We start from the raw sequence: 27,940 nt of genomic DNA, 5'->3' as shown, positions 1-27,940 counted from the left end.
AAACGTTGTTTTTTTAATGATTTATTTGTCTGAAATTATTAAAAGACATTGTGAATACAAAACCAATAATTATGGTGAGTCTGCAGCAGTTCATTATGCTGAAAAAACAAAACAAAAAAACAAACAAAACAAGACTAAAAATAAAAAAAAAACAAAGCAAGACTAAAAACTAAAAACTAAAATAAAACAAAACAAAACAAAACCAAGCTAAACAAACCAAACCAGAGGAACAGTGAAACTCTCACCTCTTTTCACCTCCAGCCTCCAACTCCCAGTTTGTTCATAATGCTCCAAAGTATCCACTCCACAGCCATATGAACCAGCATCGTCTGGTTTCAGATTTCCTATTACCACTGTAATGATTCTCTCTGCAGTGTTGTCATACAGAGACAGTCTCCCACTCTCCACCCGCTGATTCTGTTCATCAGTAGTGATCAAATCTAAACATTCACTTTGTGAGTCCTTACAGACATATATAGAGTGTTTAGACTGCAAGTATGTGTATTTACACTCAATGATGACTCTTTCACCAGAATAGCCAATCACATTAAGACAGTCTGCTCCACCTGTCAATCAAAAGACCGTTTTTTCAAACTCCAGGTTAAATTCAGATTAAAGTGACATGATCTCACTGTTCAGAAGGGCAAATCTCTCACTACAGCAGTGATTTACAATAGAAAGAGACAGTGTGTACCAGCATGTTGTGAGATTAGAACGTGTGTGTAAAGCAGACAGTCTGACCTGAGGTGAGGTAGAGGATGATGATGAGGAAGATTTTCATTCTGAGTTGAGTTGACCTTCACTGAAACTTCACATAAACTCTACTCCAGGATTATCAGTGATCAGACAAGCTAAAGGACTCCAGTACAGTAAACTCCCTTTAACAGAGTGTGTCTCTCTGCGTTTCACACCAAGGCTTTTTCTTGACCCTTCTACCGTAATTCTGATTTTGACATAGCTTATTATGTCACATCCGTTTTTTGCTCACAGAACATGAGCACACACTCACGTCCTTTAAGAGCAGGAAGAGGCCATATCATAAAACACCAGTGTGCTATAGGTCCTCACACTGAATACATATTATAAAGCACCAATGGGTTTAGGTCCTCACACTGGATACATATTATATAACACCAATGTGCTGTAGGTCCTCACACTGAATACATATTATAAAGCACTAATGTACTGCAAGTCCTCACACTGGATACATATTATAAAGCACCAATGTGCTGTAGGTCCTCACACTGAATACATATTATAAAGCACCAATGTACTGCAAGTCCTCACACTGGATACATATTATAAAGCACCAGTGTACTGCAGGTCCTCACACTGGATACATATTATAAAGCACCAATGTACTGTAGGTCCTCACAAATAATCCACATAATGAAGCATCAGTGTACTGTAAGTCCTCACATTGAATACATATTATAAAGCACTAATGTGTTTTACATCCGCACACTGGATACATATTATAAAGCACCAGTGTGCTTTAGGTTCCTACACTGAATACAAAAGTCTTAAATGTGTATTGGAAGATAAACCTATCAGTCTGGTCCCCAGTCAGCAGCAACATACTACTACTACTACTAATCTATTGAACATTTGTCTTTGGCTTCTTTCTATGTGAACTTAAGCCTTTTGCTATGCTTTGTCATGAATGCATAACCCACAGTGACCTCCACTGGACAGGTGTAAAACAGCAGGATGTGTTGCAGAAAAGAACTGAAATGGATTAAATACACAGCAGTGCACTTTAGATTATCAGATTCCTCAGCACGTATGACTGAAGTTATTTTAAAGGTCTAATTGCCGTTGTTCAATCCTGTACAAGATCTCAGCAGTAGGCAGTGCCCTGTAGATTGAGCTCTTCACTATTTAATGACTGTACACTTCTAAAGATGAAAGATTATACAGGAAAGGTGTTTCAGAAACCACAGTGAAGTCTTCCACAAGCTTCTGTCTGCATGAGATCACATGACCAATCATCTAGGTTCGCATTCCAATAACTGGACCAATTAGACCTCACACAGACTTTACACAGGACTGTGCACAGTTTGCGTCATACAGATGCTTTCCGTCTGGGTCTTCGATTTAAACAGGAATCCAGTTACCACTTTAATAATCCCAGGGGCTCCTTTGCCTCAGGGTGTTTGACAAGATTTTTTGGGTTGGACCGAGCAAGTGTTGTGTTGTCACAGCTGTATTCTGGGTCAGAACATTCAGTTCCTGCCCTTTGTGGCCATGCTGTTGACCTGTTGACCTGTTGACCTACGACCTTGCAGACTCAGTGTGCATCTGCAGGTCGGTCACTGCTTCTTCAGCCAGTCACACTGAAATTCAGAGATGAGGTGGAACATGAGGAACCATTCTCTGCTGAGTGGATCTTCAACAGTGTGTTGTTACATACAGCTTGTGGTAAGGTAGGCCAAATGGGGGTTTGGATAAGCCCCAAAACGCAAAAATGGCTCCGCTGCAAATAGCACTATAGTGCAGGTTGTTTTATTTACAGTGCAAAAATCCACAGTCCAAACCAAAGCGCAAAAAGTGAAAAAGTGTCCAAAATTGTTACAAGTATATGTACAGTGAAAAGAAAATATATTTACAGGTAAAAAACAAAACAAACAAACAAAAAATATGGATATATACATAGAACTACAAAGAATTAAATAAACAAACCTCTACTTTCAATTCAACACTCAATTCAACACACACAGCTACTCTCTGGTAATTTGTCTTCTAACTCCCCCAGCATTCAATGAATGTTACCCCCTCTTCAATCATAAGCCCCTCCCCCAGAACATACCATGTTCATTCTGTTAATTTAGAATAATATTGAAGTTCGAAATCATTTCAATACACATACAAAATCAAAAATACAAATTCATACTACACATGAATGTTTTAACTTTTAAAGATTACCCCCTAGTGATAGCCGATTATTTTTACATTTTTATGTGAAAACCCTTTTCCCATGGAGTGGCCCATTCTCTGTGTGCACCACGCTTGCGCAACCCAGGTCAAACCAAACAAACAAGGCTAAGTTGCTACAGCTCTGTTTGGTCCTCCCCTGCTCTGGTAGTCCTACTATACTATGCTACGGCACAGACAAACAAACAGACAAAGAGATAAACGGAGGGAGACATAACAACACACAACAAAATAGCATTTAAGCCAAGCGATAAGACCAATAAAGATGACGACAGACATTTAAATGTGTTTGTAAAATGACAAACGACAAACGACAAATGACAAACATTTAAATGTGTTTGTAAAACAATCAAGACGGTAACAGTTCGGACGCTAACAAACATTTACATGTAGCTGGGTGGGTTTGTAGTGTGTTTCACACTGTAGGCTTGTGAACGTGACTTGGAGTTGTTTGCGTATGGAACCGGGTAACCTGCTGCTTGCCTCGAGTGTGTACCCTCAAAGCTAGTGCGATATTTTAGTGAAATACATGCGGTGGTGATATGTATGCAAAAAGGTACATGTAACACTACAAAAACACAGATGAACACTGTACGACTATGGAGAAAGGTTGGTGTGGCAGAAAGGATGCCACTCATGGCCTGAGACAGAGCCTTCTGTCACTCAGCTCTTTGGTTCCCACATAGAAGTTTCGCAAGTCTCGGTCATCTGCATACTTTTGAAGTTCTTTGGCATTTTCTTGCCACCAGCTGTTCTTCAGCTGTTCTTTCCTCTTGAGCACTTGAAAGTGGATTTTCTTTGCATTGGATGTTGGATCTTGTTCAAGGAATAGATGGGCTTCCCATTTGGCATTGAAGAGACTCGAGATTTCTTTGTTATTGTCGTCAAACCGATCTTGATTCTTCTTTTTTGGAAAGCCGACTGTTTTCTCCGCTGATTCTGTGATGATGTTTCGGTGTGTGATCTATTCTTCGTCTATGTCTTTTGAGCTGATGGGATTGTTGGTCAGCTGCTCTTTGATGGTTTCTTGGAATTCTTCAGCATCATTTTCGTCAATGATGTTGAATTTTCTTGTGGCAGGGTTTGCTAGGAAGATAGGTGGTTTTCAACGGATGAAGATCTTGAGCTGACCAGTGAAGAGTTTGTGGTCCGTCCAGCAGTCATCCATGTTTCTTGCTGTCTTGGTGATGAGAACATCTTTCTTGTCACGTTGTCGAGTGATGACATAATCAAGGATGTGCCAGTGCTTGGAGCGTGGGTGCATCTACATGGTTTTGAAGAGGTTTGGGAGCCGGAACTGGGTGTTGGTGATTAAGAGTTCCTGCTCTGCACACAGTCCAAGAAGCAGCAGTCCTTTTTTCCCAATGCATTTTCCCACAACTGGTTGTCTTTCCCGATTCTGGCATTGAAGTCACCAAGTAAGACGAGCTTGTCTCTTGTTGGTACCTCGGAGAGGGTGGCGTTCAGTTGATAGTAGAACTGGTCCTTAACGTCTTCATTGGCGTCTAGTGTAGGTGCATACACAGAGATAAAAGTGATGAAACTGTCTCCAGAGAGTGGTGCACGGAGAGTCATGAGTCTTTCATTGATGGCTGTTGGTCTGAGTTGATGGTTCTTCACCAGTTTTGTCTTCACAGCAAAACTGAACTCCTTGAATGTGGCATTCTCCTTCCTCCTTCATCCCTCCAGAAGGCAAGGGAGAGGCGAGAGGGGGACAGGAGACCTAAATCCTTGCCTTCCATCGATCGTCATGGGGAATGTGAGGTCGCCGACCAACAGAATGGATGGACTCACGGCACTGGCGAGTACAGTCAGCCCGAGTATCGGGGGTGCGGTTTGTTGTGTTTCACAGAGACATGGCTGATAGGGAACATACTGGACTGTTCAGTTGAACTAGCCGGCTTCACGCTAGTGCAAGCTGACAGGGGGCAACAGAGCGGTAAGAAGAAAGGAGGAGGCATAGCCATCTTTGTAAACTCGAAATGGTGTAACCCTGGGCATTTAACACTAGAAGGTGAGCATCTGTACTCCAGATAAAGAGCTGCTGGCTGACACTGAGGGACTCTCCTGGTGCATTGGAGACTATGTCCAGTTCCGTAAAGACAGCGCTGTACCCACCAAGAAGGTCTGCTGTTTCTCCAACAATAAACCATGGATTAATAAGGGCATTAAAGCCCTCCTCAACAGGAAGAAGAGGGCTCTCATGGCAGGAGACAGGGAGGAGAGTCAGGTCAGTCCAAAAGGAGCTGAAGAGGGAGCTGAGGAAGGCCAAGAACAGCTACAGGGAGAAGCTAAAGGGTAAGCTACAAAAGAGCAGCACCAGGGAGGTGGGCAAAGAGGATTACCGGACATAGAACACAAATCAGCTGGACCTGATTTTTTTATCAGTCTGTGGTAACCAGCATAACAGTGGCCAGTGAGTAGAGTGCTGCGCAGTGAGTATACCTCACTCCCCCGAATACCTTAAAAGGCGTACTAGCAACTGACGCTAGCGGCTACGGCTTTTAGCCTCCTTGCTAGCACACGCGCTAGCGCCCACGGGTTTCAGCCTCCTTGCTAGCACGCCCGCCTCCCATCCTTAGAGTCGCCGGTTCATTGATACACGACGCAGAGCGGGTAACACCAGCACACTATTCTTGGCTGTGGTGTGCTGGGGAGACCAACACTCTCACTCGTCTGGACCCTATCCAAGCACTCATAGGGTGAAAGGCGGGGAAAACACCCTGCCAGTCCATCGCAGGGCAGATACAGATACAGAGACAAACACACACATTCATACCTAGGGGCAATTTAGTGTCTCCAATTCACCTAACCTGCATGCCTTTGGACTGTGGGACTTTGGGAGGAAACCGAAGCTCCCGGGGGACACCCACACAGACACGGGGAGAACATGCAAACTCCACACAGAAAGGACCCTGGCCGCCTAGCCGGGAATCGAACCCGAGACCTTCTTCCTGTTAGCGCTACCCACTGCGCCTCCGTGCCGCGCCGGGAGACCAACAGACTTAACAAAATGGTGAGGAAGGCCAGCTCTGTTGTTTGACAGTCTAGATGCAGTGGTGGAGAGGAGGATGAGGGATAAAAATCGGGGCCATCCTGGGCGACCCCTCCCATCTCCTCTACGATGAACTGGGGCAGATGGGGAGCACCTTCAGCCACAGGCTCATCTCCTCATCTCCCCCAAGTGCAAGACGGAGCGATTCCGGGGCTCCCTTGTGTCGACAGTCGTCAGGCTCTAACAACAGCACCTGAGACCCCTAGCCGATGCCTTTTTCCCTAGTTGTCAGCCCCATCCCATCTCAGGATCTCAATCAGCTGCTGCAGAGTCCTTTTAACAAACAATAACTCAGAGCTGTTTTAAACTCCGTTTTTCTGGTTGGTATTGGCAGTTAGAGTTTGGTACACTGGGTCAGTTTGGATAGTGTTGGGGTTTAGACTCTGGTAGACTGAATCAGTTTGGATTGTGTTTGGGTTTAGACTCTGGTAGACTGAATCAGTTTGGATTGTGTTGGGGTTTACACTCTGGTAGACTGGATCTGTCTGGGTGGTGATGGGGTCTAGACTCTGGTAGCTTGAATCACTTTGGATGGTGTTGGGGTTTAGATGCGTTCTGGTGATGTCACGCTGTTTGTGCCAGGAGACTGAGGTTGGATCAACATCAGACTATGTTCAGGGCATTTAGAGAAAATGAAAAGTGCAAAATTAGCTGCATATTTCCCATTTCACAATAGAATATGAGGTAAAATAATATTAATATTTTCTGTGCATGCCATTTTTGCCCAATATTCATATGAGCAAAATCATGCAATCTTACTGAGACACCGATTCAGATTTTTTTATTGTTTTTTTGTTTGTTTTGTTTTTAGAAAAAAAAAAAAAAAAAAGATTCTTTACGTAAAACTTTACTCACCACTGCTCTGTCAGAAAAGCCTTGCTCTGTGAAAACAGAAAGATTATAGTTAGGTAACTGAGTAATACCCAGTACTGCCACAAGGGGGAACACAGAGAACTGGAAGTAAAGGGAGGACACTTTGTCCCGTGTAATGTTTAAATGTCTGATTAAGTAAAGATTCACATCATTGTCCTGTGTAATGTTTAAATATCTGATTAAATAAATATATACATCATTGTCCTGTGTAATGTTTAAATGCCTTATTAAATAAATAGACACATTTTTGTCCTGTGTGATATTTGAATGTAAAACACACTGTACTGATGATGTCTCCCCCCAAACCTCACACACAAACCCCCTCACACACACACACCTCTCTCCCCAAAACCTCACACGCACACACCCCTCACACACCAACACCTCTCCCCCCAAACCTCACACACACACCCCTCACACACCAACACCTCTCCCCCCAAACCTCACACATCCCTCACACACCAACATCTCTCTCCCAAACCTCACACACACCCTCCTCACACACCAACACCTCTTCCTCAAACCTCACACACCCCTCATACACCAACACCTCTCCCCCAAACCTCACACACACACCCCTCACACACCAACACCTCTTCCTCAAACCTCACACACCCCTCATACACCAACACCTCTCCCCTCAAACCTCACACACACACACACACCCCTCACACACCAACACCTCTCCCCCAAACCTCACACACACACACCCCTCACACACCAACACCTTACAGTGGAGACTGGGATATGTGAAAATACCCTGCTGAATCTGAGGAACACAGACATTTCTATACATCACAGATGACAGTGATTAATATAACAAGACAATGGACTTACAGACTATAAAGTCTTGTCCCACAGCCAAACATGGAGTAACAGACAACACCAGCACTGACAAACACTGTGGACCTGTTACGTCAAAACAGTGTCCCACCAAATATAACCAATATCCCCATTACCAAATCTCCCAAACATAACCAATATCCCCATTACCAAATCTCCCATATATAACCAATATCCCCATTACCAAATCTCCCAAACATAACCAATATCCCCATTACCAAATCTCCCATATATAACCAATATCCCCATTACCAAATCTCCCATATATAACCAATATCCCCATTACCAAATCTCCCATATATAACCAATATCCCCATTACCAAATCTCCCAAACATAACCAATATCACCATTACCAAATCTCCCATATATAACCAATATCCCCATTACCAAATCTTCCATATATAACCAATATCCCCATTACCAAATCTCCCATATATAACCAATATCCCCATTACCAAATCTCCCAAACATAACCAATATCCCCATTACCAAATCTCCCATATATAACCAATATCCCCATTACCAAATCTCCCATATATAACCAATATCCCCATTACCAAATCTCCCATATATAACCAATATCCCCATTACCAAATCTCCCAAACATAACCAATATCACCATTACCAAATCTCCCATATATAACCAATATCCCCATTACCAAATCTTCCATATATAACCAATATCCCCATTACCAAATCTCCCGTATATAACCAATATCCCCATTAACAAATCTCCCAAACATAACCAATATCCCCATTACCAAATCTCCCAAACATAACCAATATCCCCATTACCAAATCTCCCATATATAACCAATATCCCCATTACCAAGTCTCCCAAACATAACCAATATCCCCATTACCAAATCTCCCATATATAACCAATATCTCCATTACCAAATCTCCCATATATAACCAATATCCCCATTACCAGATCTCCCATATATAACCAATATCCCCATTACCAAATCTCCCATATATAACCAATATCCCCATTACCAAATCTCCCAAAATATGACCAATATCTCCATTACCAAATCTCCCAAATATAACCAATATCTCCATTACCAAATCTCCCAAAATATGACCAATATCTCCATTACCAAATCTCCCATATATAACCAATATCTCCATTACCAAATCTCCCAAAATATGACCAATATCTCCATTACCAAATCTCCCATATATAACCAATATCCCCATTACCAAATCTCCCATATATAACCAATATCCCCATTACCAAATCTCAGGACCCTTTACATGCGTAAAGCAGGTCCCAGAGCTTTAGAGGGGAGAGGCTGTGGCTGATGTCACTGTCCTGTGTGTTAACTGTGCTGCAGGAAGTAACAGTACATCCTGTGTAGCAATAATGACAGGGGTGGGACCACTTCATCTTGTGCTGCATTCTGGGCTAATTTCCTCCCTCAACCACACATATGTTGTGAAAGCCAAATGGTTACTGGTAAAATACATTTTTTAAAAAAGTTCATCCCTATATACAGATACTTTAAAGTCACAGACACAGATCAGAAAAACACATCTTCACTTCATAACCAAAGTTGTCTTACTGTGACACAGTGATTCATAACCAAGTGAAGGAAGAATGTGGGTCATCGTTTTAATGCTGTAGCTGACTGAATCAAGAACACACATGCGCACAGTGACTACTAAAGAGTATTAAATTGTTTATGTAATCTTAATGTTATTTAATGACATCACAGTCGTGTTACAGACAGGCAAGGATAACACCGCATGACACGACCCAGAAACAAAAAAAAAAGACACACCAAACTACAGAAGTTCAGACTTCATCTATGCATTATAGCATCTATGACACATACTGAAGACATCACGAACTGAGTCTAACCCAATCAGGAGGCAAGTAGAGTAGAGTGACATTTCCATGGAGACAGAGAAGGAAGGATAACCCGTGTCATATTTACAGTGATGACAGAAATATAGACCAAAAACCAGGGAGAGAGAGAGAGAGAGAGAGAGACAGAGAGAGAGAGAGAGAGGGAGAGAGAGAGAGAGAGAGAGACAGAGAGAGAGAGAGAGGGAGAGAGAGAGAGAGAGAGAGAGAGAGAGGGAGAGAGAGAGAGAGAGAGAGAGAGAGATCCTTACCTGGTGTTTTGTTGCGTTTCAGTCTGTAGAAAATCAGCCTTAATCCTCCAAACAGTAACACAGCAAACACAGTCACACTCACAGACACAGAGATGAGCACAGACTCACCTGATAACACAGACCGAAGGAATACAGAGAGGACATGACAGAGTCAGGGCCGACACAGATTCAGAAGAAAGAGGCTTTATCATGGTAATTATGTCTGACAGACAGACCTGTAGATTCTTTATCATGGTAATTATGTCTGACAGACAGACCTGTAGATTCTTTATCATGGTAATTATGTCTGACAGACAGACCTGTAGATTCTTTATCATGGTAATTATGTCTGACAGACAGACCTGTAGATTCTTTATCATGGTAATTATGTCTGACAGACAGACCTGTAGATTCTTTATCATGGTAATTATGTCTGACAGACAGACCTGTACATTCTTTATCATGGTAATTATGTCTGACAGACAGACCTGTAGATTCTTTATCATGGTAATTATGTCTGACAGACAGACCTGTACATTCTTTATCATGGTAATTATGTCTGACAGACAGACCTGTAGATTGTGAATTTTCAGTTGTTAACATTGTTGATGTGCTAGTGGAATAAGTCACTTCCCTCACTGGAAAAAAAGGAGAAAAACAATTGTGTTGATGAGACCAGAGTCAAAATTCCACAATAAAAATACAGGCCTCAACATTATAATAATTCACAAAAATAAAAACTGCATAGAGCAAGCTATTTGAGCACATTGTGTTAAAATAAAAGTCTAAAAAGAACACACTGTGTCAAAATAAAAGTCTAAAAAGAACACACTGTGTTAAAATAAAAGTCTAAACAGAGCACACTGTGGAGAGTTACAGGACTGAGTTAAAATAAAAAAACTTCACATTCTGTCCTTTATTGTTTTCAGCTGATGGATTAAATTGCTCTCAGTTTGAAATAAGCATTTGTTTGCATAAATATTCTGAAGAGAAAAGGGAAATAGAGAGACATTCCTGAAGACTGAAAAGAGAAAAGTAGAACAGATGGGAAACTTTATGGACTTGGCCCACAGACAGCCATTCAGTTCAACAAAGCTGCTATATAAACTGATTAGCTCAGTTTGGTCTTTAATTTTCAGTTAATTTTCTGTGAACAGTTAAGGGTCCAAATAAACAGTTATTCTTCAAACTCTCTCTCTCTTTCTCTCGCTCTCTCTCTCTCTCACACACACACACACACACACACACACACACACACACACATACACACACAAACTCTTCTTGTCAGAAAGGCTGAGTCTGTCCCTTGAAATGTGCACACACAGAATTATGGGGGAAGCAACTAACGCCTGTTAAACTAACAGGCGATGAAGAAAAGGAGTCCTACACTACTCTGAACTCACCAGTGACCTGTAGATTGACCTCTGTGATGAGGGAAGTGTAAGTGACTCCTTCTCCACTGGTTTCCACTCCACACCAGTAAAGTCCTCCATCATTTACAGTTAGATCACTGATTGTCACAATGAAGACTCCTGCTTGTTTGTCATCAGACAGAGAAAATCTTGTTCTCGTCTCTTTAGTCATCAGCTGGAACATGTATTCATTGTTCTTTTTGTAAAAGATCTTGACACTGTCTCTGTATTTCTCTGGGTATTTACACATGATGTTCACTGATTCTCTCACATGACCTGTCTGAGAAAGTGATTTCCCACAGCATGGATCTGTCAGTCAGAGAGAGAGAACAGTGAGGAAATGTGAAGACGACATATGAGAGACAGTAGCATACAGTAGGTTGAGCTTCTTTTGTACAAATGTTTGATAGAATCTTCATAGTCTTAATGCACAATCAGTCATTCAATTAAGGAAACCCTGAATATCCCACAGGCCACATGTAACATGTGAAAATCTCTTACCAGATTTTATAGTCAGCTGTACTTTAGAATAATCATCAAAAATGTAATGTTGATCCACAGCACACCAGTAGTTCCCAGAATCCTCAGGTTCCAGTTTTTGAATGAACACAGTAAAAGATTCTCTGAAACTTTTGCTATCACAGAGAGAAAATCTCCCTTTTGTCGTCCATTCATATTTCACTGTTTCTCTCACTTTATCCTCACAGCTCACATATGCGTTTTCTTTACAGAAAGATTTGATGTTCTCCCTGTGTTCAGACTTATATTTACAATGAATTATGACTGCTCCTCCAGAATAACCTTTGACATCCATAGATCCAACACAACCTGCCAGTCAAGAAATACTGAGTATATAGATTACATTTATACACTGTCAGGGGGCAACTGAATTTTTACATTGCGATACATGTATTAGTAATTGTTTCATTAATTCTGAGTATTAAACATTGCACAGACTCTCCCCATGTAGGAGACCCCTTCATGGCCAGCCAGGTGTGGAATAGGTGCTGACCCAGTGGGCAAAGTGCAAACAACACAGAAATAATGAAAATGAAAACATACTAGTAGACAGAAATAAACAATAACAAAACAGCAGGGGGGGCTCAGCTGGAGTAGGTGACACAGCCACAGAAGTGCAGGAAGAAGACAAGCCACGAAGCCGCAGCAGCTGTCAGGACAACGATGAAGAGAGAGATGACATGGGGGGGGGGGCACACATGAGAGGAAAGTAGCCACATTCAAACACGTCACTCATGCTCGAACAAACAACACACAACCATGCAGAGGATGAGGGAGGGAAAACGTTAATGAATATTTTCCGTGTCCAATGTATCATGTGATTCTTTGCTCTGTGTTAAAACAATACAGAGAGAATGAGAAACAGAGAGGGTATCAGTGTGTTATGACATGTGATTCTTTGCTCTGTGTTAAAACAATAGAGAGAGAATGAGAAGCAGAGAGGGTATCAGTGTGTTATGACATGTGATTCTGTGCTCTGTGTTAAAACAATAGAGAGAGAATGAGAAGCAGAGAGGGTATCAGTGCGTTATGACATGTGATTCTGTGCTCTGTGTTAAAACAATAGAGAGAGAATGAGAAGCAGAGAGGGTATCAGTGTGTTATGACATAAGAGTGTAAAGCAGACAGTCTGACCTGAGATGAGGTAGAGGATGATGAAGATGATGAAGATGTTCATTCTGAGCTGAGTTGATCTTCACAGAGACTCTTCTTCAGGTTTATGTGTGTTCAGACAGACTGAAAGTGTTCAGGTTTATGTGTGCTCAAACAGACTGAGAGTGTTCAGTCCGTTCAGTCAGAACTCAGTTTAACAGAGTGATGATGGGTGTGTCTGAATTTGGTTCCTCTGTGTTTAGAGTGTCACACTGACGTCATCTTTCATCTGTTCACTGTAATGTCTTCCTAGCTATAAAAACACACATGGTCTGTGACTGTTCTGATCATTTAAAAAAAAGAAAATCTAAAAAAACTTCTCTCTACTTCTTCTTCTATATCTTCTTCTGTCATCACACTGTGGGAGGTGGGTGTCTAACTGTCAAGACTTCTTGGAAAAAAACAAACAAACAAACAAACAAACTTCTCTTTACTTCTCTTTTTTATGCTTTATGTTACAGCACACACACACACACACACACACACACCTTCAAGTCACCAACATCTCTCCCCCAAAACCTCACACACATCTCCATTCTTTATACAGTGGAGACGGGATGTCTCAGTACAGTATAGAGATTCCAGTGGAGACTGGGATGTCTCAGTACAGTATAGAGATTCCAGTGGAGACTGGGATGTCTCAGTACAGTGTAGAGATTCCAGTGGAGACTGGGATGTCTCAATACAGTATAGAGATTCTCCAGATTAAACTGACAGACAGGAGCTGAAGGGCAGGAGGTGTTTTATACAGGTACAGATTCATGCCCCTCCATAAACAACAGTGAACTAACCAAGTAAACCAACAGTAATCCACACTGACCCAGTAAACTACTGACTGCTCAACTCTGCTAAACGCTCAAACACATCAACAACACAATTTAATACATCCACAGATCCCTCTAAAGACTCACATAGTCTCTAGATTCAGAACAAAGGGTTTTTCACAAAGGTTAACAGGAGAACGAAGCAGGCCCGTAGGGGGGATGGCGTGAGGGGTGTGAATGGTGTGAATGTGAGTTGTAAAGTCCAGTACAGTGACAGTATCTTCTATGTGAATGGTGTGAATGTGAGTTGTAAAGTCCAGTGCAGTGACAGTATCTTATATGTGAATGGTGTGAATGTGGGTTGTAAAGTCCAGTACAGTGACAGTATCTTATATGTGAATGGTGTGAATGTGAGTTGTGAAGTCCAGTACATTGTTTACAGCTTATACTGGTTGAAGAATACCAGACCACCTGAACAGACTAGTTTTAAAAAGTCACTTGGTGAAAGCCTGTACATCAACAGTACATTAAAGCGAGTGTGTCTTTTGCTCGGCAACCATAATGTTTTTACCGCCCACACCCAAAGATATCACACATTCATATCAGCAGAGTCACTGAGTGCACCGCAGGGTCAAAGACAGTAACTGATTACAAACAGATGATCCAGCCTGTTCTATGTCCACAGAGAGAGAGAGAGAGAGAGAGAGAGAGATGGGGGAAGGAAGAAAGAGAGACAGAGAAAGAGAGAGACAGAGAGAGAGACAGAGAGAGAGACAGAGAGAGAGAGAGAGAGAGATGGGGGAAGGAAGAAAGAGAGACAGAGAAAGAAAGAGACAGAGAGAGAGAGAGAGAGAAAGAGAGAGAGAGAGAAAGAGAGAGAAAGAAAGAGAGAGAGAGAGAAAGAGAGAGAGAGAGGGGATTGAGTTTTAGAGTGGTACTAGTGAAGAGCAGTGTAAAGGACCAATGAGACTCAAAGAAAGATCAACAAATAAACAAACACATACATACATACTGTACATACATATATACATACATACACAGACGCACACACACACACACACACACACATAGGTAACATTTTGACTGTAAAATTAAGTTTATAGAGGAGCTTTAACATGATTCTCATGCCTTCATATTAATATTATCATATTAATCACTCCAATATAATAATGTCTCATTTTAACACCATTTATATCATATTCATCACTCCACTGTGTGAACAAACAAACAAACAAACATCTGACTGTAATGACTCATGTTTGAATCAGGAACATAATGTTTGGACAGCAGGACATTACCTGATGATAATGCTGATGATGAGGAGGAGGGGGAGAATGATGATGATGATGATGATGATGATGAAAAGGAGAATGATGAAGATGTCAGTGACAGTGTAATTTTTCTCACAGTCACACTGGAAGTTGTAAAACTGCAAAATGTTTTTCACTGTGTGAACTGTAAAGGTGAATATTAAAGTCACGTGAATATGACTGAACATGTGTGATGTGTTACGGGCCAATAAAAAAATCCATATGAATTATTCTTTAGTGTAACATGCATGTTTCCCAAACATGTTCACAACTCACATATATTACATAACAGAATCTTTCATAATCAAAATCATATACAATCATATAACTCTTTCATTACTGGTCCAGTGTTTTTGGCCTACGTAGTGGTGTGTTTACTCAACAATACAAATAACTCTTTCATTACTGGTCCAGTGATTATGGCCTCCGTGGTGGTGAAACTACAGCTAACATGTAGAAGAATTTAAAAAATGTAAAAAGTTTGTTCTATCAGTAATGTCTCTACTGAAGTAAACTGCTGAGAAAGCAGTAATGGTGTACAAATGCATGACTTTGTGTTTTGAACACAACCTTTAAAAAATGATATGTTCACATCAGGGGGGTGTTCCAGAAAGCGGGGTTAGAGAACACTCTGAGTTAGTTGACTCAGAGTAAGTAGTAAACCTCGTGATAGAAGAGCCTCATGGCTTTGTTTTGCTAGGAGAATGAGGCCATAGGCCTCTCCTATTAGGAGGTTTACTATTTACTCTGAGTTAACTAACTCAGAGTTTTCACTAAACCTGCTTTCTGGAACACCCCCCTGCTGCCTTAAGAAAATAAAGAAATGGAGAGTTTCTGACCTACATGCTACACCTTCTCTTTTGCTACTCTTTTCAACAAATAAGAGTGTCTTTACACGTTTTATTTTCATTTCATTTCATTTCATTTACATATCTTTACATTAAATTAAACACAAAGACAAAATCTCTCCCTTTCCCTTTTTTTATTTAGTTTGTTGTTGTTGTTGTTGTTGTTGTTCATCTCAGTTGAATACAATTTTATTAAAAAAGCTTTTTTTCTTTAAACTGGCCTAAATGCAGTTTCATAGTTTTAAAGTGCTCACAAAGGGGGATTCATTTTGAGACAAAAATTTATCATCATCATCATTACCATCAACAACAACATCATTATAAACCAAACACTGTCCTTTCTAAAAACTGTCATTTTTTTTTAAAACTGAGAGTGTCCCATAAAAATTTCATGGCATTTTCTGCATGAAAAAAAGACAGAAAAAAGTTTGAAGTATGCAGGAACAAATGTGTATTTTTTATTGATTAAGTTATGATTCCACCTCCCAAACACACCCATACCCACTGAGTCAATAAAAATTTCTGTTATTTCTAATAATCTATAGAGTGTTAATGACATTAGCAGGTCACTCAAGTCAAATGCACACACAGGACGCAGTGTGTTAAACTCTTAAACTACTGATACAGCAATCTAAACTTGTGCATTCAGTCCTCTCCTGTAACATCTAATAATGATTCACTCCACTCCTGCAACATGTAATAATGATTCACTCCACTCCTGTAACATCTAATAGTGCCCCCCCATAATTCACTCCACTCCTGTAACTTCCAATAGTGTTACCCCAAAATTCACTCCACTCCTGTAACATCTAATAGTGCTTCCCCCATGATTCTGTGTGTGCACATTTCAAGGGACAGACTCAGCCTTTCTAACAAGAAGAGTTTGTGTGTGTGTGTGTGTGTGTGTGTGTGTGATAGAGAGACAGAGAGAGAGAGAGAGAGAGAGAGAGAGAGAGAGAGAGAGAGAGAGCGTATATCAGAATTTAAATGTAAACGGACAATAATTTCTGAGGATATAAAAACAAAACAAATAAATTAACAGTTGTTCATTATTACAGTCACAGATCTCTGATACATTAATTAAAGTACAGCTGTACTTCATGCACACACGACTGTGTATGTGTGTGTGAGTGTGAGTGTGAGTGTGAGTGTGTGTGAGTGTGAGTGTGTGTGTGTGTGTGTGTGTGTGTGTGTGTGTGTGTGTGTGTGTGTCAGAGTGTGTGTGTTTATTTATTTTATCTGACACAGAGACACTGAGGAGTCACAAACATAAAACCCTGCATAGAGGGGCTCAGTGAATGTGGAGCGGAATGTGTGTAAGTGTGTGAGTGTGTGTGTGTCAGAGGAGACGCTGTAGAAGGACAAAGTTCCAGACGACCAGTCCAGATACACTCCTACTCTGTGTGTGTGTGAGGGGGGGGCAGGTATGTCAGTGACCAGATTATTGTGACAGGCAGTGTAACTGTTACCAACACACTCCAGATTCCAGGACTTTTCATTGTGTCCAAACCTACAGTCAACACTCCCTCCTTTCCTCCTGATTCCTTTATATGTCACTGCTATATGAGCATATCCACTCCTCTCAGTCTCCCAGTAACAGCGTCCAGTCAGACTCTCTCTACACATGACCTGAGACCAGTAATCAAATCTCTCTGGATGTGTAGGATACGACTGTCTCCGTCTCACGCGTGTTGTCTTTCCGTTCCCCTCAGACAGAGAGAGCCATTTGTTCACTGTGTTTGGGTCCAGTGTGAGATCACAGGCATCTACAGAGAAGAAGAGAAATTAGAGGAGATAACATATCACACAGTCTCTACTCTGTGTGTGTGTGTGTGTGTGTGTGTGTGTGTGTGTGTGTGTGTGTGCGTGCGTGTGAGTGCGTGTGTGTGTGTGTGCGTGCACTTACACTCCGTTAGTACTTGTCGTCTTCTAATCATCACTCCATGACCCACACTAAAATACAGAAGCAGAACAGATAATGAATGAGACACCCATACACAAACAAAAATGTCTCCCTCTCTCACATAGACACATACACACAAGATCTCTTTCTCTCACACACAAGCACTAACATGCACAAGATCTCTCTCTCTCTCTCTCTCACACACACACACACACACACACACACACACAATCACTCAGTCTCATTTTCGAAGCTATTCTAATTAGGGTAGCAGGGTGTCCGGAGCTCCCAGAGGAAACCCACACAGACACGGGGAGAACACGCAAACTCCACACAGAAAGGACCATGGGACAAACCCAGACCCTCTTGCTGTGAGGTTCTATTTCTCTCTCTCTCTCTTTTTCTCTCTCTCTCTCACATACACACACATACACAAACACAAACAAGATCTCTTTTTTCTCTCACACTCACATACACACAAACACACACAGGTTTTCTTACCCTTTCTCTCACACAGAAACACTTATGGTGCATTCCATTTGAACTCGGAAGTCAGAATTTCAGAGTTCCCAGACAGAAAGTTCAACAGGAACACGCCCTGAAGTCAGAATTTCAGAGTTCCCAGACAGAAAGTTCAACAGGAACACGCCCTGAAGTCAGAATTTCAGAGTTCCCAGACAGAAAGTTCAACAGGAACACGCCCTGAAGTCAGATTTCCAACTTGGAAAGTTGGAGGAACCTCACCAACCTCGACTTCAAAATCCAACATGGCTGCCCCCAGTGGTAGAAGCAGTGAAAGTTGTTGAAATATACTGTTGACTGGCACTTCTGTCTTGTTTGTTTTTCATTAAATCAGTCGTACACACGGCATGGCACTGTCCAACTTCTAGCTATGGACATGTTGCTACAGTGTTTGTATGCACAAAATAACCGGCATTTCTAACAATGGCTAACTAGGCTAAAATATAGTTTTCCAACTTGTTGTACTGGAATGCGGTCAAGTCGGTGTGACATCATTCCTAGCTCTGAGTTCCGAGTTCTGAGTTCCGAGGCAAATGGAACGCACCATCTGGCTCTCTCTCATGTACACACAAGTTCCCCTTCTCTCTCCCTCTCTCCGAAGTTCTCGCCTTCTCTCTCTCACAAACACACAATCTCACATGAGTTCTTTCTTTCTCTCTCTCTCTCTCTCTCTCTCTCTCTCTCTCACACACACACACACACACACACACACACACACACACACAGATATAATCTCTCCTCTGTACAGACAAACATACACACAATCCCTCTGGTAAAACACACACACACACACATCAAATTTGCAATATGTAATAAATGAATTTTCACAATGAAGTCTACATTCATTGCTGTCTGTGTAATTGTGTTACTCTTACAAACACATGGAACAAAACACTCTCCATAACTACAGAGAGTCAAGATTGTAAAGCTTTTTAAAAATGACTGATGGTATCATGGCAACACAAACGCTTCATCTGAGAAATAAATGGAACAGTTATGGAAACAAAAGCAATGTCATATTTGGGACAGTCAGTTTTAACTTTGGGAGAGTTGACACAAAGTTTTTAGGACAGTTCTAGGATGTTTCTGAAAAAAGTTGTCTGGATCCCTGCATGAAACATCAACTCAGACAAAACATATTATAAATATTGTACTTTCAATAACTGACTAATACTGACCTCAGTATCTCCAGTTTACAGTGTGGATTCTCCAGTTCCACACAGAGCATCTTCACTCCTGAATCCTGAAGGTCATTGTTACTCAGGTCCAGTTCTCTCAGGGGACAGTTTACTGACTGTAGAACTGAGACTACAGCTTCACATAACTGTTCAGTGAGTTTACAGCCAGCAAGTCTGGACAGAGAGAGAGAGAGAGAGAGAGAGAGAGACAGATGACACAGATATAATTATATATTCACAGTCATAATCACATATTCATATATATTTAACTAGGTGACAGTACTCAACCAAACTGACTGAATAATAACAACACACAGTAAGACTAGTTTTAAAATAATCACCTGAGATCCAAGATCTAACCATCTTCCAGTGAAAACCCCAAAGAAAACCGTTTGTTAGCTATCAAATTTTGCATGAATTTGTCAAATTAATATGAATTCAACACCTTCATAATGAAAATGCATCTGGGATATTAGTGATATAAATGAACATACATGAAGATGTTTCATGCAGGGTCAGTGTTGACCAGTTTCTTTCTCTTTGCTTTGTAAGATGATACAGCTCAATATACCACACAGGTTTTAACCTTTAGATCAACACCCCTGTACAACACACAGGTCTATTTACTCTAACTCTTGATGATTGAGGAATCCAATCAAAAACAGAGAAACAAACAAAATTGTTGTTTCAGTGTGTGGACCTGACTGTCTGGGATTGAAACAGTTTTTAAAAAAATCTATGTTTAATTCCATACGTCAACAAGTGACCTCTTTGTCATGTCTTCTGTCTCACACTAAGACACAACAAGAGTTCAGCATTGTAGTCAACATAACAAGAGATCATTATAATCCAGACAACACAGGAAAAGACACATGAGAACAGACATGAGATCTGATAACTATAGTTAAGTAAATTCAAGCTTATTTCAAGCTTATTCAGCTATAGCCCTACAATACACGTAAATCAAGTGTAAAGAAATGACACAAAACATATTATACATATTGTATTTCTAGTGACAGACTAATACTGACCTCAGCATCTCCAGTTTACAGTGTGGATTCCCCAGTTCCACACAGAGCAACTTCACTCCTGAATCCTGAAGGTCATTGTTACTCAGGTCCAGTTCTCTCAGGGGACAGTTTACTGACTGTAGAACTGAGGCTACAGCTTCACAGGACTGCTCAGTGAGATTACAACCAGCAAGTCTGGAGAGAGAGAAAGAGAGAGAGAGAGGGAGAGAGAGAGAGAGAGAGAGATGACAAACACAGATATAATCATATATTCACAGTTATATTTACATATTCATATATATTTAACTAGGTAACAGTAATCAACCAAAATTACATAACAGTAACAAAACAAATAAGACTAGTTTTAAAATAATGACCATCAGATAAAAGATCCAACCATGTTCAAGTAAAAACATCAAAGAAAACCATTTGTTAACTATCAGATTTACCTGCAAGTGAAGTATAAGGCAAATAACTACAGATTTTCATTCATTCTAAACATCATTCATTCCCCTTCACTTTTTCTCTCAATTCACTGTCTTCCATTGTATACCGCTACACCCCTGCTTGACCCCTGCTTTAAGTTTCCAGTACTTTCTCAAAGCCGTACCTATTTTACCCACAAGTGCTCAGTTGTCTATTTATTTAAACACGCACGCTCAATTATTGACTAATATAAATAGAACAGGCTACCGAATCTGCTGGTGAAGATTTCTTGGGTCTGACGATTCCTCCTACTTTTCAAAATGTCCTACTGTAGCGTAAACTGATCGTGTATATCTATCGATCTTTGCTACCCTATCGAGAAATACTACCGGGAGTAGGTTGTGCTACCTTAGAAGCCAAAGAAGAATGGTAATATTTTTTTTTACCTGATCAGATAATGGTTCCAAGCTAATTACACTATTATTTTCACTAATTTATCCAACAGCAATGTTGAAAATGCTGTAAAGTAAATGTTAATAATAGGCATAGCCTACTTACAATTTATCCATCACATAAACTGCATGTATTTCAACAGTTCCCAGAACCAACATCCATGACTGTGTGCCCTTGAGCAAGGCACTTAACCCCAAGCGCAAGAAATGCTGCCCACTGCTCCTGCGTCTGGGGTGTGTGTTCACTACTGGTGTGTTGGATGGGTTAAATGCAGAGGACAAATGTGTGTGTGTGATCACAGAGATTTACATGTAAGTTTGTAGTCTAGTTTGTCCATCAGCACACTCTAATCAATACCAACGTAAAACTTTAAGCAGCATATTTTGATAGTCTAAACCAGGGGTGTCAAACTTCGGTCCTGGAGGGCCGGGGTCCTGCTGATTTTCTTGTAGAGCAACTAAATAGAATCTCTGATTGGCTGAAGAGTGTCCACACCTGTTTTCAAGGTGAAAATCAACAGGTAACTAAGAGGTGAAAACAAAAATCAGCAGAACCCTGGCCCTCCAGGACCGGAGTTTGACACCCCTGGTCTAAACCTTATCAGGAAAGTAGCCTATGGTTCTGAGATTTCAAGAGGAAGAACGTAATATTATAAGTATATGGTCGTAATTCAGAAAGAAGTCATAATATTACCAGAATAAAGTCGCAATTTAATGAGAATAAAGTCATGATACTTCAAAAAAAAAAAAAGTCATAATTTTGGAGGGAAAAAAAACTATGGCGAAAATTAAATCATAAAAAACGAGAAAAAAACATATAATTTTTAGGAAAATATATTACCAAAAACCAGTAAAACAGGCGAGAGGAATTTTCACAGGTTGTTGTGTTTAGACACAGGAATGGACACAGTTTAGGCTATTTACAGTTCTTTCTTTGGAATAGACACAGTTTCTTGAACAATCGTTTCAAAGTCCCGATACTTATGATAATGTGGTGCATTTCGTGTGGATTCCTCAACCTGGCTACAGCTTAATGTGGCTGAATCAGTTCATGTGGCATTTTGGCTTAGAATGAACAAACTGCAACACATACTATGTGGGTTGAGGGGACATGAGAAATTTGGTGATCATTGATCGGCGTTTTGGGACATTAAGCCACGTGAAGATTTTCCTTATAATGGGCGTCAGTGGAGAGGAAAAATGCTTAACGTGACATGGCGACCCTACACCTAGGATTTCGGTTTTGATTTCTTGACAGGAGGAAGTGTTTCTGACAAGGGATAGCCTGTCCGAGAGAAATTTGGTGATCACTGATCACAGTTCTGAAACATTAAGGCACATTAAGCATTTTAGAATGTCCCGGCTCATAGTTTAAACATTGATGTGATCTAATGCAATTTCCAAAAGTAACACCAGCGCAGGTGCCTTCAGATTTCTTATGTGCACAAGACCATTCCATTGCTCTTTGGCAATACAAGGATATGTAGTCTATCAGTTAGCATTATCAAATAGGCTACTGTATTATTCAAAAGATTTTAAGTAGCTTTTATCATGATCTGCCATGTGCCATCCCAATAAAATGACTGGACCCCCCCACACCCTCCCCCACCAGCAGAAACGTTCTGGATACGCCTCTGAGTATTACAGTGCCATGTAAGTCTTCAAAATGCCATACGAGGTTATTTCCCCCCACCCCCTCCTGACCCCCTGCCGACTGTTTCAGGAAAAGACATATTTCTCATTTCCGGGTTTATGGGAGGGTTCAGTGAACTGGAAAGGCGTATGAACGCACTATAACGTATTCCACACGGCACACCGGTTCTGAAAGAGCGTTTAGTATGGTGTGAAAGACTGTTAGCACTATAACGTATTCCACACGGCACACCGGTTCTGAAAGAGCGTTAAGTATGGTGTGAAAGACTGTTAGCACTATAACGTATTCCACGCGGCACAGCGGTTCTGAAAGAGCGTTTAGTATGGTGTGAAAGACTGTTAGCACTATAACGTATTCCACACGGCACACCGGTTCAGAAAGAGCGTTTAGTATGGTGTGAAAGACTGTTAGCACTATAACGTATTCCACACGGCACAGCGGTTCTGAAAGAGCATTTAGTATGGTGTGAAAGACTGTTAGCACTATAACGTATTCCACACGGCACACCGGTTCTGAAAGAGCATTTAGTATGGTGTGAAAGACTGTTAGCACTATAACGTATTCCACACGGCACAGCGGTTCTGAGAGAGCATTTAGTATGGCGTGAAAGACTGTTAGCACTATAACGTATTCCACACGGCACACCGGTTCAGAAAGAGCGTTTAGTATGGTGTGAAAGACTGTTAGCACTATAACGTATTCCACACGGCACAGCGGTTCTGAAAGAGCATTTAGTATGGTGTGAAAGACTGTTAGCACTATAACGTATTCCACACGGCACAGCGGTTCTGAAAGAGCATTTAGTATGGTGTGAAAGACTGTTAGCACTATAACATATTCCACACGGCACAGCGGTTCTGAAAGAGCATTTAGTATGGTGTGAAAGACTGTTAGCACTATAACGTATTCCACACGGCACAGCGGTTCTGAAAGAGCATTTAGTATGGTGTGAAAGACTGTTAGCACTATAACATATTCCACACGGCACAGCGGTTCTGAAAGAGCATTTAGTATGGTGTGAAAGACTGTTAGAGAATGGCACTGGACGACTGTGGTGTTTGTTCTTTACTGTCATGTAAAATCAGCTACGTTGGTCAGGCCCACCACCTCACAGAAGGTGTTGAGGAATGCAGAGTCTGCAGTTTATGTCTACAACAGGTCCTTTGTCTCCCCACACCAAGACGAGTGACAAGATTACCCATTGGTAATAAGCGTCTAAGTGCTGAATCTGTTTGCCTTTTTGTGTTTTCATGTATGTAACGCAGGGGGTGTTCACAGCATTTCACCTTTAACCACGTATCTGACTGACCACCTAACTGTAGTCACTTAGTTAATGTAGGAACGAGCTAGTCCAATCCTTATTGATATTTTAAAGCACGTGGTTCCCTAGAGGTGAGCCTGACCAGTTCACTATGTGCACCCTTGTCTAAATGTAAGCGGTAAAGCTTGTGGGAAAGCCTGGGGCACAGGAAAATCTCCCTTATTTTCAGAGCCCAATGTTGACAGGTATGCAAAGGCATGAAAACTGATAAGTTTAGGTGAATTAATTCAGATGGACATCTAACACACAGGCAAATCCAGTGTAAAGAAATGACACAAAACATTTTAATAAAAACATCTTTTCAGGTCCTCACTAATACTGACCTCAGTATCTCCAGTTTACAGTGTGGACTCCTCAACCCAACACAGAGCAACTTCACTCCTGAATCCTGGAGGTCATTGTTACTCAGGTCCAGTTCTCTCAGGGGACAGTTTACTGACTGTAGAACAGAGGCTACAGCTTTACAGAACTGTTCAGTAAGTTTACAGCTAGCAAGTCTGGAAAGAGAGAGAGAGACAGAGAGAGAGAGTTAGAGAGATAGGGAGATAGACAGTTACAGTCACAAAAGCTTAAAATGTATTTAAATTTCCTACATTAATCTTCACTTACTGACTATGATTTTGATCTTGTTCACACAGTCACTACCTGCTTGTCAGCTACAAACTGTTGTAAAGCTGATAAAATATGTCTTTGTCAACACTGAAATGAAACATTGACCATGAAAACCACTGCTTTCCCCCCTGCTTTGACAAAAAAGTTTTCTTTACTATTTCCAAATACTTAATAAATGCAAATATGTGTAAAGCTGTAATGGTTTTAAATAAATATAAATATTTCTACGCAAATAGGCTTCCAAACATTTTCTGGGCCATGAACAAGGCCTGGTTCTGAAATCCAGCCCATTTGAATGTGTAGTTAAAAAGCCCTGGCCTGTATACTGTGGTATCAGACCTGTTGAAACTGAGGAGACTAAAAATAATGACAAAAACAGAGATAATAATGTGTAACACACAACCTGCATATTTTATATGCACAGATGTTTTACTGCCCATCATCCATATACTGTACTGTCATGTATGTAAGTTTGCCTGCATGAATATATTCTCTCCTGTAATGTTTATGGTATATCATTATTCATGAACAATCTCATAATTTCAAAATTGAAAACAAACTGAGAATTTTTCCAAAAACAGATACCTGTACCCAGGAACATGGCCAAAATCAGCCACACTTCATTTTCCTTTTAAATAATGCAACTATAAGAGTGTTACTTTACAAATGAGTGAAACTAAAAACTCACAGAGCTTTTCTGCAGCACCTCACAGCTGGGAGCAGTCTCCTACGACCCTCATCTGATGTGTTGTATTTCTTCAGGTCAAACTCATCCAGCACCTCCTCTGACACCAGAAACATGTAGGCCAGTGCTGTGCAGTGTGCAAGTGAGAGTTTAGTTCTGTAATTTTCAGATTTGACAAAAGCTTGAATTTCTTCATGGAGAGAGCGATCATTCATTTCAGTCAAGCAGTGCAGTAGATTGATCCATCTCTCAGGTGGGACACCATCTTTATTTAACTCTTTGATGTAACGGCTTATTTTCTTGATGCTCTTTTGATTGTCCTGTGTGTGTGTCAGCAGGCCTTGTAGGAGTTTCTGGTTAGACTCCAGTGAGATGCCATGAAGGAAGCGAACAAACAGATCGAGACGTCCATCCTTACTCTCCAAAGATTTATCCACAGCTTTCTTCAGCAACTCATCCAACAGATCATTGTTTACCCATTGTCTGGGCAGAAAAGAGTTCAGTGCCTTCATAAATTTGTTGTCTGATGCATTGATCTCTCTTGGCATAAAATACTCCAGTGCCTCCATGCTCTTGTTTATATAACAGTGAAACACACAGAGAGCAGCAAAGAACTCTTGAATACTCAAATGCACAAAGCAGTAGACCTTCTTCTGACGAAGCACAGATTCTTCCTTAAAGATCTCAGTGCAAATCCCAGAGTACACTGTGGCCTCACTCACATCAATGCCACATTCTCTCAGATCCTCATCATAAAACAAGATATTGCCCCTCAGCAACTGATTAAAAGCCAGTTTAGCAAGTTTCAGAAAGATCTCCTTGCTTGATTCCAGAAGATTCTTTGAGTCTGTCCCAACTTTGTCCTCATATTTCTGCTTCTTCATTTTAGTTTGAATTAGCAGGAAGTGTGTGTACATCTCAGTCAGAGTTTTAGGGATCTCTTTTACATTGTCTTGACGCAGCATTTCCTGAAGCACAGTGGCTGAAATCCAACAGAACACTGGGATGTGACACATGATGTGGAGACTCACTGTTGTCTTGATGTGTGAGATGATTCTGTCAGCCTTACTCTCATCAGAGACTCTTTTTCTGAAGTATTCCTCTTTCTGTGAATCATTGAATCCTTGCACTTCTGTCACACGACTGATGAACTGAGAGGGAATCTGACTGGCTGCTGCTGGTCTGGAGGTTATCCAGATGAGGGCAGAGGGAAGAAGATTTCCTTGAATAAGGTTTGATATCAGTTTGTTCACTGATGATGTTGTGGAAACATCACAAAGTGTCCCAGAAAAATCTAACTGAAGTCGACTCTCATCAAAACCATCAAAGATGAACAGCATTTTACAGTCATTATATTTCTTTGAATCCAAATCTTTCAGCTCTGGGTGAAACTCTAGCAGGAGTCCATGAAGACTGAACTGATCATCTTTAACCAAGTTCAGCTCTCGAAAAGGAAGAACCAACATGAAATTAATGTCCTGATTGGTCCTTCCCTCTGCCCAGTCCAGAATGAACTTCTGCACAGAGACTGTTTTTCCAATTCCAGCGATGCCTTTGGTGAGTACAGTTCTGATTTCTGGATTTTGTCTGTCCCCTCCAGGTTCCTGAAAAGACAAGGTTTCTTTGTCCTCTTTAGTTTGGTTGGCTGACCGGGATTTGAAGATTTCATTGCAGCTGATTGGTCGGTCTTGAGAATCCCATGTCCTAGATGCTGTTTCAATCTGTAAAACTTCATGTTTCTCATTCATTCCTTCACTCTCTCCCTCTATGATGTAGAGCTCTGTGTAAATGTTTTTGAGGAGGGTTTGGTTTTCGTTGAGGGCGAATCCTTCATATAAGCACTCATACTTGTTTTTCAGGGTGGTTTTATGACCCTCAATGATTCTCAGCAGGACATCATCTGACTCAGACATGGACGTGTTGTGTTGGACATTTTGGAAACACAGACTGATCCTGAGTGACATCTGTCTCCACACTGCAGTGAGAGAGAGAGAGAGAGAGAGAGGTGGTCAAAAAAAAAAAACCTAGAACCTACTCACTGAACCTGCCACACCTGGACTGATCCTGGATCAGACCTGAGTTCCCATATTTGACAGATACTTTCTTTGGGAGACATATGACTCCATCAAGGCTGGCAGGTTGAACCCTTCTCATCAACCTTGTAGTTGAGTTTAGGGCTCATATACAGTTGGGATGATAGTGATGAAGTGTAACAATAATGATTGACAGCTGGTGAGGAATTCCCACTACACAGTGTTTAATCATTCAGAGAGTGGAGCTGATTGAACAGAGGGGAATGGGAGAGTTTCACTAATGGAAACTAAACAGGGTAAACAAACTGTATGCACATGTCTCTGTTTTCA

General features: G+C 41.0%; 1 protein-coding gene across 1 annotated transcript in view; it reads right to left on the bottom strand.

The window, feature by feature from the left end:
* LOC115817136 (NACHT, LRR and PYD domains-containing protein 12-like) overlaps window positions 1-27,490 on the bottom strand; it is a 63,398-nt gene extending 35,908 nt beyond the window's left edge. Inside the window, exons 1-5 of the mRNA XM_030780381.1 lie at window positions 27,224-27,490; window positions 25,581-27,181; window positions 24,604-24,777; window positions 20,449-20,622; window positions 19,418-19,591 (exon numbers count right to left, since the gene is read on the bottom strand). Of these exons, the coding sequence (XP_030636241.1) occupies window positions 19,418-19,591; window positions 20,449-20,622; window positions 24,604-24,777; window positions 25,581-27,181; window positions 27,224-27,490 (2,390 nt within the window). The remainder of the gene's footprint in view (window positions 1-19,417; window positions 19,592-20,448; window positions 20,623-24,603; window positions 24,778-25,580; window positions 27,182-27,223) is intronic.
* Window positions 27,491-27,940: the final 450 nt, after the last annotated feature.

This window comes from Chanos chanos, chromosome 7 (assembly GCF_902362185.1).
Source record: "Chanos chanos chromosome 7, fChaCha1.1, whole genome shotgun sequence".
Taxonomy (NCBI): Eukaryota; Metazoa; Chordata; class Actinopteri; order Gonorynchiformes; family Chanidae; genus Chanos; species Chanos chanos.
The sequence above is the reverse complement of the archived record's forward strand: the minus strand, read 5'-3'. Positions and strand labels throughout refer to the sequence as shown.